The sequence below is a fragment of the Hemicordylus capensis genome, chromosome 1 (assembly GCF_027244095.1).
Source record: "Hemicordylus capensis ecotype Gifberg chromosome 1, rHemCap1.1.pri, whole genome shotgun sequence".
Classification (NCBI taxonomy): domain Eukaryota; kingdom Metazoa; phylum Chordata; class Lepidosauria; order Squamata; family Cordylidae; genus Hemicordylus; species Hemicordylus capensis.
In genome coordinates, this window is record NC_069657.1 from 187355686 (window position 1) to 187368917 (window position 13232).

At 41.2% G+C, this 13232-nt stretch overlaps 1 protein-coding gene across 29 annotated transcripts in view; it reads right to left on the reverse strand.

Moving 5' to 3' along the window:
- BAZ2B (bromodomain adjacent to zinc finger domain 2B) overlaps positions 1 to 13232 on the reverse strand; it is a 284396-nt gene that overhangs the window by 112757 nt on the left and 158407 nt on the right. For all 29 annotated transcript variants that reach the window (XM_053260587.1, XM_053260524.1, XM_053260510.1 and 26 more), the window contains 2 exons: positions 9883 to 10071; positions 2439 to 2600 (listed from right to left, as the gene is read on the reverse strand). In XM_053260587.1, coding sequence (XP_053116562.1) covers positions 2439 to 2600; positions 9883 to 10071 — 351 coding nt within the window. The remainder of the gene's footprint in view (positions 1 to 2438; positions 2601 to 9882; positions 10072 to 13232) is intronic.

A 13232-nucleotide genomic window follows, 5' to 3' on the forward strand; every position in this document is an offset into this window, starting at 1 on the left:
GAGAATATTGCTTCAATTAACTTTGCCCTGCACAGGATGCAGTTTCAGAAGGTGGTGCTGGGTGACTTCTGCTTATTCTCTTGGCCATGAGCCTCCATTATGTGGACTAACAAGCTGAGGATTAATTCTAACAAGACAGCAGTGCTGTTACTCAGTAGAAAAGCTGGTCTAGGATTGGGTTATCATTCTTTTCTGAATGAGGTTGCACTCTCTCTGAAAGAAGAGTATCATAGTTTGAGGGTATTCCTGGACCTGGTGTTGCTCCTGGATGTTCTGGTTGTGGCTATGGCCAGGAGTGCCTTTGCACAGCTTCAGATCGTGCACCAGCTGCACCCATTCCTGGAGAAGGCAGAACCGGCTACAATGACCCATGCCTGAGTCATGTTGCCCTTGTACCACTGCAACACACTCTGTGTGGGGCTGCCTTTGAAGAGTACTCAGAAACTACCACTACTACAAAATGGAGCCACCAGAAATGGGTGTTATTAGCCCCTGGGGTGCACTCTCCAAATGTTTTGCTGAGTTGCCTGGATCTTTGGCACACCACATCAATTTTGTTTTGAGTACAGAGGAGGCAATGGTTGGGGGCATACACTGGGCTTGAATTCAAACTTCCAGCCCAGTGGGTGCTCCCTGTCACTGTTTCTTTGTGTCCTTTGTCTGTGGAAATCCTTCTCCTGAGGACTGCCACCCCGAGAAAGATACCCCCACAGCACTGCAGGGCCACTGGGCCCTCAAGAGAGCCCACAGCCTCAGAAACATCACCACCTCGAAGGTCCATTGAAGGTCCACCTTCAAGTCCATTCACATTATAAAGAAAAGGAAGGATGAGGAAAGTGCTCTGTCTGTCCCTTCCTGTATCCATTACTGTGTACATAGTCCCAGGTAGAATGCTTCCGAATCCTGCTACCTGGGACCCCTTTTTGATTGGAGATGCCAATGACTCAACCTGTACATGCAGCCATGTGTTCTACTACTGAGCTAATCTCTCTGGTTTAATTTTATATATTAAGACTCTAATCCTAAACACACTTAGTAGGGAGAAAGCCCAGCTGAAAACAATAGACTTCTGAGTAAAAATGCATAGGACTGGGCTGCAATTAATACTTTCTTATTATTATCATCCACATATAATTACACATAGAAACAAGTAACTGTCAGTAACCAAGCTGTAATAAAGAATAAGTGCACCAGAAGAAAATGCCTCGTTGGTTCTGGAAACTTGAAAAGCCAGCATCTAGGGGTGTGCATGAACTGTTCGATGCCTAACCGTTCGCCTTGAACCGAGCCGGTTTGGTGGCTTAATCACAAACCAGATCAGGGCCAGTTTGGTCTGTGATTGAACTGAACCAAGCCCGGTTCAGGAGGACTGGTTCGACGTCAAACGGCCGGCGAGGGGAGGGGGGCAGCAAGAGAGGTGGCCATGCAAAAGGCTTCCGCGTATCCACAGAGGTTGGAATGGGTGGCTTGCTAAAAGCAGCATCATGTGCACTTGGCCAGCTATGGCCTGTGCTGGGGAGGGGGGGCAGGCACCGACCCCCCCACTGCCCCTTAGAGCTTCCCAAGACCCCCACCACTTTACTTGTAAAGACGAATCTTCACTGGATTCCGCTTTACAAATATAGCCGCTCAAACTGCCAAACCAGTTTGGTAAAATGAACTGGACTGGCCAGCCGGTTTGACCAAAACCAATTCAGCAACACAGAGTTTGGTTTGAATTCGAACGGAACCATGATTTTTGGTTCATGCACATCCCTACCAGCATCCACAGTGGGTGCTGGAAAAATTGTACTGTTTTATGGGAATTGTCTTTTCATTAATAAGAATCCAGTTTCTGTCTACATTAAAATGCATTAACCATTTTTAAAAGCAGAATGGGAAATGTTGCACAGTAACAGTGCATAAATATAAATATTCCAAATTTCAGACAGTTGCAGTTTAAGAAAGATAATAAAAATCATCATAATCATAAATAAAGATCATAATAATCTTTCAAACTAGGACTTAATTATAACACACACAGACTTGTTGCTTCTCCTGCATAACACCTGGAATGAGTCAATAGGCTTTGGTTTCTATCCCCCTAACCCAGAAAAAAAAAAATCCTTCACCTCTCTGCCTTCCTGGCTACTTTCTTGTGACACACAGGTTGCAGAGACATAAAGGCATGCAGGAAGAATAATCCAGATAGTAGCTGGACTCAGTGCCTTGTATTAAAGATCTGCTGGGTGCAATCTTTGTAAGTCCATGGCAATCTTCTTAGCAAGTGATTTGCCTCAAACCTAAAATTGCTGATCACCATGGGTTGAGTCACATGCACAGAATCTAAGAGAATAAGGAATTTTTAAAAAAAGGAATCTACATTTTCCAGGCAGAGAGAATGTGTTGTGGCACTAGACCGTGGGCAACTATTTACACATCATAGTTTCAGAGCTTACCTTTCTCCAAACTGCTTCGGTTACTTTTTCCAGTGGTTCTTGAATGGAATGAAGGGGAGTCATGATTTGGAGCAGGAGGAGCAAACAGAGGAGAAATTCCAAGAAGTGGCGGAAAGAAAGCTGTGCCAGTACATGAGTGCACATCTGCATTTCGCCACCATTCTGTACATCAAAAGGAGAGAAAATTTAAAAAGAGAATTAGTTACTCTGCATGTTGTTTTAGATATTCTTCTAGCACGATTCCTTATAATGATCCAAAACCCGTCTAGTAAGTGTTACTAGTAACTGGAAATTCCTGCACCTAAAATTGCCAGATGGCTAGATCTTCCTTTACTGCAGTTTTGAAGGTGTAATAATATCCGTCTATCTCCTAGGTACTTTTGAAACAAAACCAGCACACAGCAGTAATCTTGCTATTAAATAACATCTATCACCTAGAAACTGAAAATCTCAGAAGAAATTGATAATACAGTTTGAGAGGTTTCGCAAATAAAACATGGTCCCTTAAAGAATCCCATTATCAACATTACCTATAACATCTAGAAATGAATAAATGTTATACAAACACATTTGAGTGAGAATTAGCAATTGAGATTCTTGCAGCATGAAAGTCTGCAAGAAGCAACTTGTGGATTCAGTGTCAATATAATTCAAATTTCATCACATAATTCAGATTTAATGCCAAAGCCAGGGATTTTTTTACTGGATTTCCTTCCTGGAAAAGACAGGAGTTTCAGAGTGCTAGAAAGGGCCAGGCTACGCATTAAACTTCTCTGAAGATGTGAGTTTATATTAGACAGTTACCACCTATTAACTGCTTGGCTCTTTAAGGCCTTTAAAGAAGCCATAATAGTGGAGAACTAGCTGCCTGTAATTCACTTGTTGCTCCAGCTCAGTCTAGCACAGAACCTTTGAGCCTTTGCCTGTATAACCTTGACGACATGTTAAGTGTGACATGGAGCTGCCACCAAAAATGACCTCTCTATGTTTTTTCCTTCACTCTTCTAATGTTTAGAATCATTTATCCCATGATATCTTAACCACAAGAAAACTCAATCAAAACACAGGATAAATAATCCTAAACATTACAGGGGAGAGATGAACTCAACGGTTGGTCAACGTTGGAGCTTGCATTATGTATACAGAATGCCCCATGTTCAATCCCCAACAACTCCAGCTAAAATGATGTCAAGTAGCAGGACCGGGGGATGGGGGGATCCTGCCGGAGACCTCTGAGAGCTACTGCCAGCCAAAGTAGGCAACACTGCTCTAGATGGTTGACTCAGTATAAGACATCTTCATATGACACACAGATACCATTTGCAGCAGCAGCTCTGTATCATACATAATGTACAGTTCCAGCAGTGTCCCTAGTTGCCTCAGCCGTCTGTGAGCGAGCGTAGTGGTTAGAGTGTTGGACTAGGACCGGGAAGACCCAAGTGCGAATTTCCATTCAACCATGAAACTCACTGGGTGACTCTGGGCCAGTCATATATCTCTCAGCCTAACCTACTTCACAGGGTTGTTATGAGGAGAAATAATAAGCATGTATTATTACATGCTCCTCGGAGGAAGAGCGGGATATAAAAGAAAGAAAGAAAGAAAGAAAGAAAGAAAGAAAGAAAGAAAGAAAGAAAGAAAGAAAGAAAGAAAGAAAGAAAGAAAGACTGATACCATTTGCTGCTGCTGCTGCAGCTCTGTATCATACATAATGTACAGTTCCAGCAGTGTCCCTGGTTGCCTCAGCCGTCTGTGACTGTCTTAGCTTTCACAGACTGTCTGTGGATTCCTGGAATCAGCTGACAGACTGAACAGGACAGGGCTGTGTATTTGGCTCCTTGTTGAAAAGGGCCAGAATCTTCACTGCTAAACAGTCAGTGCTGTGAGTAGGGACTTTGCCAATCAACTGTGGTGGGCAGAAAGCCGACTCCTATCTTCCCTCCATCCCCAACAGATAAGCAGCATTGTCAAAGCTGAAGCACCAACCATCAATTTAGCAGGAGACATTTGCCCACAGCAGCATTCACACAATCCACATGAGCCTAGTCCAGGGCTGCTCAACTTCGGCCCTCCTGCAGATGTTGGCCTACAATTCCCATAATCCCAGGCTATTGGCCACTGTGGCTGGGGATTATGGGAGTTGTAGTTCAAAAACAGCTGGGGGGCCTAAGTTGAGCAGGCCTGGCCTAGTCCAACCTCTACGTTGAGCCCATTGCTGGCTGTGAATGAATGGTTTGAAGCAGATTTTTGCAGCTTACCAGAAGTATAGTGCAGTATATGTATTGCACAGACAGATATTTCCTCACCCTTTGTGGGGGGCGACCTATCAAATACCTCCACATTGCAGTCATATCATAAGAAATGGTAGACTCAATGTTTAGACTCAAAAATTCTAAATAATCTTACTGAGAATCACATCTTAAGATGCAACTACAATGTGGAGCCCTTTGATATTTCCTCAGTTTGGTGGTTTCGCCAGTTAACCATTTTGTGGTTATTAGTTCATGACTATTCTAGAATGAGAAGTTTTAAAAAGTCTCCACTAAGTCTGGATCCACTAGTCTAGATCTGGACTAATATTGCACTAGCAAAATATTGTTTTGCTAATATGAGAACAGTTCTTAAGGATATTGGAGAAAAAAAGCAACTTCTGTTCCATACTGTTCAAGACCAGTGTTGCATTTCCTCTAATGCTACATGGGGCACTAGCTAACTGATAAACAACGCATTACATAGCCTCTTATATGTCCTCGGGGGGGAATTCTATTCATGGTTGTCAACCTTGCAGAGTAGCACAAACTACATAGTTGGGGGGGATGTATTTTCTCACATTAGAAAGGCACAACACTAGTCTGAGTTCTGCTCTGTGCTTCTTTCCATACTACTGCACACATCCATGGGACTGTAGTTCTTTAACTTCTTATTCTCTATTAATCCCATGGCTACTGAATGCGTAGTAAGATGGGTCTAAGAATCTTCCCAAACACCCTGCAGTTGCAGGTCGGAAAAGCTGAAAAAATTGTTACTCAGAAATCTATACTAAAACATGTTTAACATCACACAATAGGTGAAAACATGAATGCTAACCTTAACCTTAACAGAATAATAAACTTGAGAAGTACATCACAATATCAAAAGAAAAACCACAAACCTTATATTGTACAACCTATAGAAGTCAGAAAATTCATACAGGCCAAACTGACATAAGTTACAAAACGTCCAGAATGCATAAAAATTAAAAGAAGCAGTTTTTTCCATGGTAAAAGAGATCTAGTTATGAAAAATACTAGTTAACACAGAACTCCTTTTGTGGCTAACTAGACTAACTTTTCTAGAGGCATGTTAGCAACTTTTGATTATGTTGATGGAACAAAGATGAAAAGCATTTTTAAAATACATCCTATGTTTTTTAAAAAAATTGCTCTTCAAAGTTTTTCATTAGCTCACCTGGAGCACAGATTTTGGATCATGCTTCTGATGGAAATAACAGACTCTATCACCTCTTGTGATGAAAAGTGTAAACTGGGCGAGGACTAGAAAACACCCAGTGGGGAAAAATCCACGGGCAACTTTGAGGAGCAGATGACAAGACATCCTCATCTTGGAAATTGGTCTTGTAAAGATCCTTGTGTGCAGAGGTGCTTTTACCCCTGGACTTTGGGGCCAAAGTCCAGGGCCTCCACACCTCTGGGGCCCCCCAAATACTCTTTAGTCTGTCCTGGATGCGGTTTGTGCCCTCAAGAACCTACATGATAAAAATGATGCTTAACTTGCAGCAGGGAGCCCTCCAAAGGCCTTTAGGTCCAGGCTCCAGAATTACCTAAGTGCACCTCTCCTTGCGCACAATTACGCTTGCAAAAAGGTGGGGGAGGGAGAGGTTAGAAAGGAAACCAGGCAAGCTTAGAGGTGATGACGTTCAAAATCTTTATGTAATCCAGTTTGCTCTAAAGTGACTCCCTCTTTCACTACTCTGCAGGGGAGCTTTCTAAGGTGCATATATCATCAGAGTTCATCAGAGAAGGAAGACAGAAAATTGTGCCAACAAGAAGCAGTCTGCCATCATTATGCCAATGTGAAACTAGAATTCAGCAAATTCTAGCCAAGTTAATGGAATTAATTTGCACCTAATTTATATCAACATTTTTGATAACAGATTTCTGACTACACATCACTCACCCTAAGCGGGGGGAAGGGGGGCATTTAAAAAAAAAGATAAAGATTATGGTAGACAATCTAAATGTCAAGAGTATCACATACCACGTTGAATTCCTAACATGGATTGTTATTTTGACTAGAGAGAGAAAGAGAGTAAGCATGTGAATAAATCAGAAGTGCAAGCAACAAAGTGACAAATGTAGCGTGAAAGTAGTTGTTAAGATAGTTCAAGAAAACAAAGAAAATAAAAACTAAACTGGGAGTGGGAAGGACACATACAGACTATCTAAGAGAGCAGACAAGGAGCTCAATCTAGCAGCATTTTTAATGCACAGGAGCTCATTACATAAGCAACGATTGTCCCAATACCACCCTTTTTCACTTTGATGACAGGGAACTCTCTAAGTTTGCATGTCCAGCATATATAAAGTATCTCTCCCCACAAAAGGGGGCACCAAAAAGGATGGGAATGTCTGCTTACATGGGAGCTGTATGTATACACTGAAGCACACTTTCAGTCAGAGTTACACCACCAATCACGAAATCTCCATTCATAGTGACACATGCCCAAACATTCTACAAATAGTATAGAAAGTCTGCCTGACTGTGTCCCTGCCTGCTAAAGGTAAGCAACTCAAACCAATCTTTATTCCAGATAGTGGCTCACATGCAGCAGTAGGATGGCAGAAGAAAGGCAGCATACCTGCAGTAAGGGGTTCTCCCACAGCCGAGCACGCACAGAGGGAGAGCGGGGAGCAATTTTCACTTCTCTTCCCTTGCTTAGCCCACTTTCCAGAGATCGTGGGAACCAATTACCCCTCCCCTTAGATGAGGTTAATGGAGCAAGCACTCCATTAACCTCATCTTTTTGCTTGTGTGTTGCTGCGGTGCGTGGCAACACACGAGTAGACCCCTGACTGGGAGGCTGCTTGCTCTTGGGGGGGGGGTCTCTCCAGGATGCCCTGTGCACTTGCGCGGAGCATCCTGGAACTTCCGGAGGCCGAGCAGCTCCCTGATTCCCGCAACCCCCAACACCACCATGATGGAGCCAGCAGTCGTGTGGGCGGCCGATCCGCCCAGGGCTGCCACTTGATCGTCTGCGGGGAGAGCAGGCTAAGCCTGCTGTCCCCGCAGAACTCCCTCCGGCACTTCACACCGATCATGTAAAGCACTTCATTATCTATCATTCATTCATTCATTCATTCATTTGATTTCTATACCGCCCTTCCAAAAAATGGCTCAGGGCAATTTACATAGAAAGATAATAAATAAATAAAATGGATCCCTGTCCCCAAAGGGCTCACAATCTAAAAAGAAACACCAGATAGACACCAGCAACAGTCACTGGAGGTACTGTGCTGGGGGTGGAGAGGGCCAGTTACTCTCCCCCTGCTAAATAAAAAGAATCACCACATTAAAAAGGTGCCTCTTTGCCAAGTTAGCAGGGGTCAAAGGATTTTATCAAAGGATTTTAAAACCAAAATATAGAAACAGAAAGAAAGAAAGAGTAAAATGCTACTTCACCACAACAGAATTATCTCCTAAATGCATTGTTGTAACTTTGACAAATATGTAGAATCATAATCATGTGGGGTCCAGGACAAACCAGTGTGTAACAGAGAGGCACAAGGTTGGCCATTTCAGTTCCAAATGTCTTATGTGAGCGTCTCAGCTGAGAAACGGAAATGGCCTGCATGAGTGCCTATCAGCTGAGAGATGCCCAGATGGGCCAAATAAGTTTCAAATGGTGCAGGAATGCAGATGGTGTGCGTCCCAGCTCTAGCCAAAGGGCGTGCCTGGCTTGAGAAAAAAAACTCCACTAACAGCCAACTATTATAACAGGACAGTCACAGTAATTAGCATATTTCAGTGGCATATTATGACTGTATCTTGCATCAGCATGGCAGAAACCAAATTTCAGCTGGTGGCCAAAATGAGCTTATCCTACAACTTTGGTATTCTAAACTATTACCCCAAAATGCAAATCAGTCCTTGAAAAAAATTGATATAAGCACCGAGAGCTCATGAGACCTCTAAAGCAGTGTGATGTTCATCCTTTTTCTGATATTGCTCTTTTTTTTGCATCACATTTTCAGACTTCTCTCCACAACCAGCAGGGTTAGACTTAAAAAAAAATGGGATCATAATGGTTTCAAACAATAAAAACAATCAAGGAGATTAATATAATATAGAAGACGGATAAACACACCAACTCAGACAGCTGAATTAATGTCATAATTTTCCATCAACAATCAATCCTATACACAGTTACTTGAAAGGAAATATTTGAAACCTGAGATAAACATATTTCCAAGTAATGTGCCAAGCTAGATTTTTATTTCTCCAGAACAATCTAACTCAGTTTGAGCATCTAGTGCTACTGATCAGCTTCTTCTTTTTCTGCTTCTTCTTAAGTGTAGCCCTTACTGAATAGGAAACTGCCTTTTACTAAGTCAGACCATTGGTCCATCTAATTAAATAAATAAATGTCAAATAAATAAATAAATAATTCAGTAATGTCTGCACTAACCAGCAGTGGCCATCCAGGGTTTCAGATCAATATTTCTCAGCCCTACCCAGAGATTCCAGGGATTTAACCCAGGACCTTTTGCATGCAAAGCGGAAGATCTTCCACTAAGACATGGTCCTTATCAGATAATGAGGATGAGAATGAAAGCCCAAATAAATATATAATAAAAAATTGTATCAAGCACTGAAAGGTTAATTTATTGTTGTGTAGTCATACCAGTGAAATAAGTTATTTATTTACTGCCGATTTTAATGAACACATCTGTTAAACAGAGAGAAGAGACTTATATTTTGATAGAAACAGGAACATCTGATTCTTTATGAACAAGTATTTCTCAGATCACCACTAAAGTGGTTTGTGGAAAGTCCACAGTTGATCACCAACAAAACAAAACAAAACACAGCCTGCTCATACTACTGTTCTCTTTTGTTCACATAATAAATCATAATTATAAATATTGAGTACCTTTGGGACAGAAAACCATTTCTCATTCTTTTCTTTTTTTAAATTCCATTGGCTATATAAACCACTTGGCAAATGTTTTGATGAAAACCAATATATATAAACATTCTCCATCCTCATCATAATCAGGAACATCCTAAACATTGAATGATTCCTGATCTTCTTGGTTATAATAACTAAGAACAGCTAGACTTGTACTTCTGCCCTTAGTAATATATAAAATTAGTGCTGATTTGTTTTAGAAATGTTAATGGTTGCACATTTTTCCACTGAATATTTCTTGGAATACAAATTTACCTGGAAAAGGTGCTAGTTGGGGATGTGCTGCTAAGGCTGTGGGTGTCCCAAGTGTCCCCAAGCCACCAAATTCTGAATGCCCTGAGCTGGCTGTATGTAGACCAAAGACTGGGTGGCTGACCATTGGGAAGGCACTCGACACTGTGGACAGGTTACACGGTTGATCCCCAGCTGCTCTGAATAAATGTCCTGAAGGGGAAAAAAAAGACTTGAAAAGGTACTATAAAAACCTTGCATTTAAACTTCTACCCTTACATGTAAATTTACTATTAAAAAACTAGCATGTAACATCTGTTCTTAAATGTAAATAAACCATATAATAAGTTTCATTTTAAAAACAACAACACAGCAGCAGCTTTACGGCTTTTCAAAAGTATTACCTGAGCTCATCCACACAGCAAACTCAATTGCCTTTAATTAAAAGGCATCACATTTACCATTATAATACTTTTGGCACTTGAATGTACTAGGTTCTCTTTATATATCTGTGCAGTATTATGGGAAGGTGGTTATTATGATACTTGGAAATGTATAATAACAGCTCTGTTATCCCTTTAATTTACATGCAAATATCTTATTTGATTTTAGTGGACCAAATCAAATAACAATGCCTTTTACTAAAGGGAAAATAAATCTAAAGCAAATTCAGATTTGATTAATGTGTATAAACTGGCAAATAAATATTTCTCTTCAAACTCCATAGCTTTATCAGTATAAAAAGAATCTTTTGCTAGCATGTTTAAACTATCTAAACAATTTTAATGTAAATGTATACATTATGTAATATTCAAGTGATTTTTAACACCTCATTATATACCTATTATTGACCCATCTCCCTACCTAAACATTCTACTATTACATTACTAAAGTTAGGTCCAGAACTCTGCTTCAATGTACATGCTCTAAAATGAGTGCATTCTTCCTCAATTTTTGTAGCTGTTTCAAACATATTGTGGTATAATGCTTATGATACTAAATTGTCACTTACGGCCTCTATTTGCTTTACTATAGCTTTTGCTCATAGAACAAATGTGGAGACTTTGCTTTGAAATAGTAGCTGACATCCAGATTAACAGTGCCAGTGCTGAAACATGTTTCACATTAAGAATGGGGCAGGGGGTCATATTTGCCACTCTCCCTACTTCTGCAGTCCTCATGTCTCTTGAAAATATGAGCCTGATGGTCCTGCAGTCCTCTGGGACATATTTTTGACAAGCACAACGAACTGCAGAAGGAAGGGCAGATTGGTGAAAATCTATTTTTGGCATGTGAAACATTAGTCTGGATATCAGACACACTCTGCTTTTTTAATTATCTATGGCAGAAAAGGAGAAGCCAGTGTAGTTCAGTAAGAAAAACTACACATCCTTTATATATACATAATGTAATTGCCAAGGAAAGCCAGAAAAAAAAGAGTAATGGTAAAGGAACTTCAGTGAAAAGCGAATCCTTCAGTGAAAAGCGAATCCTGCAAGAGGTATTTCCTTCAAAACTGTTGGAAAGCTAGCAGTTGCACAGATTATTCACTGAGACTCAATCTATGGATTGCACTAGTGGATTTGATTCTTCTTGGAAGCACATGAATGAATGTACATTTTTCTAAGGCACCTGGATTATTTGCATCCTGGTCTTACAGCTGATAAGTTGGTTAGTCTCCAGTGCCAGCCAACTCACCTGTGCCAGGCCATCAGCAGCCCTGAAAACTGCTGATGAAAAAGTCTGTTTGGCACAGGAGTGGTGTACAAGTTGCTTTGGGAAAGGAAACAGAAGTTAGCTGCACACAGCTCCCAGCACCACATCCTAAGGCCTATGGAAATGGCCACTACTCTTGTAGCAAGAAGGGCTGGAAGGCTAAGAAGCAAATGGGCAGAATGATTCAACATGGGTATTAACAACGTTTCCCCAACACCAGTCCTGTTTCCAGTTGAACAGTAGGTAGATTGAAACAGGTTTGGGTTAGGGTAACCCAGCAGAATGCAAGTCACCTGGGGTAAGAATTGACTACTAGGTAGTGAAACATTTCTTTCTCCCTCAGGCTGATAATGTGCCACAAATGATGACTGATATCACAGATTTCAGTAAGTACCCAGTACAGAATGTGGATTTAGCATAGCCATAGTCATAAAGCATGCCCATATTCTGAAGCAGCCTTTGCTGCTACATCATTACCTTCCACATTCTGGGGAGGATGACACTACAGTGGAGAGGAGCCACACAGTGGACTCCTTCTGTGTGGCCCAGAGTTTCTGATATTAACCAAGCAGTACGAGAAGGGGCCACAATGCAGTGACTCCCATATTACAATAGTACTATCAGAAGGAATATAAGGACAGACATCTAGAAGAAAAATAAAGGAAAACACATGGTGTAGTGGTTAGAGTGCTGGACTAGGACCATGGAGACCCGGGTTCAAATCCCCATTCAGCCATGATACTTGCTGGGTGACTCTGGGCCAGACACTGCTCCCTCAGCCTAACCTACTTCATAGGGTTGTTGTGAGAAGAAACTTAAGTATGTAGTACACCGCTCTGGGCTCCTTGGAGGGAGAGCGGGATATAAAAAATGATTTCAAAATAAAAACATGGAAGCTAAGCCTGAGTGGCCACATGGAGGTCGGCTTTAATCTGTATTGGCTTCCTCTACACAGCAATCTAGAGCACCTAGGCACTGTGAGAAACACTATAAACACACATTACGGTGAACTTGCAGTATAACTGGTGGCTGCTCTGAATTATGGGTCATTCAAGACCTAAAGTTTTTTGCATTAAGACAATTGCCACAGGAATATATGTGTTCAATTGTCAACGGACTTTATGTGTTCAACTGTCAACGCAATTATTCACATATCAGATATATTATGCTTGAGCATGGCAGAAGCAGACATTTGTCTCCCCAATACTGCACCTTTTTTTAGTTTTACATGGAACATCTCTCTCCAAAGTGGTGCAATCTGATGTGAAAAGCCAATATCGAGTGGTTCTAAGAGCAATTCCCATGTACAGGTGAAACTCGGAAAATTAGAATATCGTGCAAAAGTCCATTAATTTCAGTAATGCAAATTAAAAGGTGAAACTGATATATGAGACAGACACATTACATGCAAAGCGAGATAAGTCAAGCCTTAATTTGTTATAATTGTGATGATCATGGCGTACAGCTCATGAAAACCCCAAATCCACAATCTCAGAAAATTAGAATATTATATGGAACCAAGAAGACAAGGATTGAAGAACAGAACAATATCGGACCTCTGAAAAGTATACAGTGTACTGTGCTTGATTGGCCAGCAAACTCGCCTGACCTGACCCCATAGAGAATCTATGGGGCATTGCCAAGAGAAGGATGAGAGA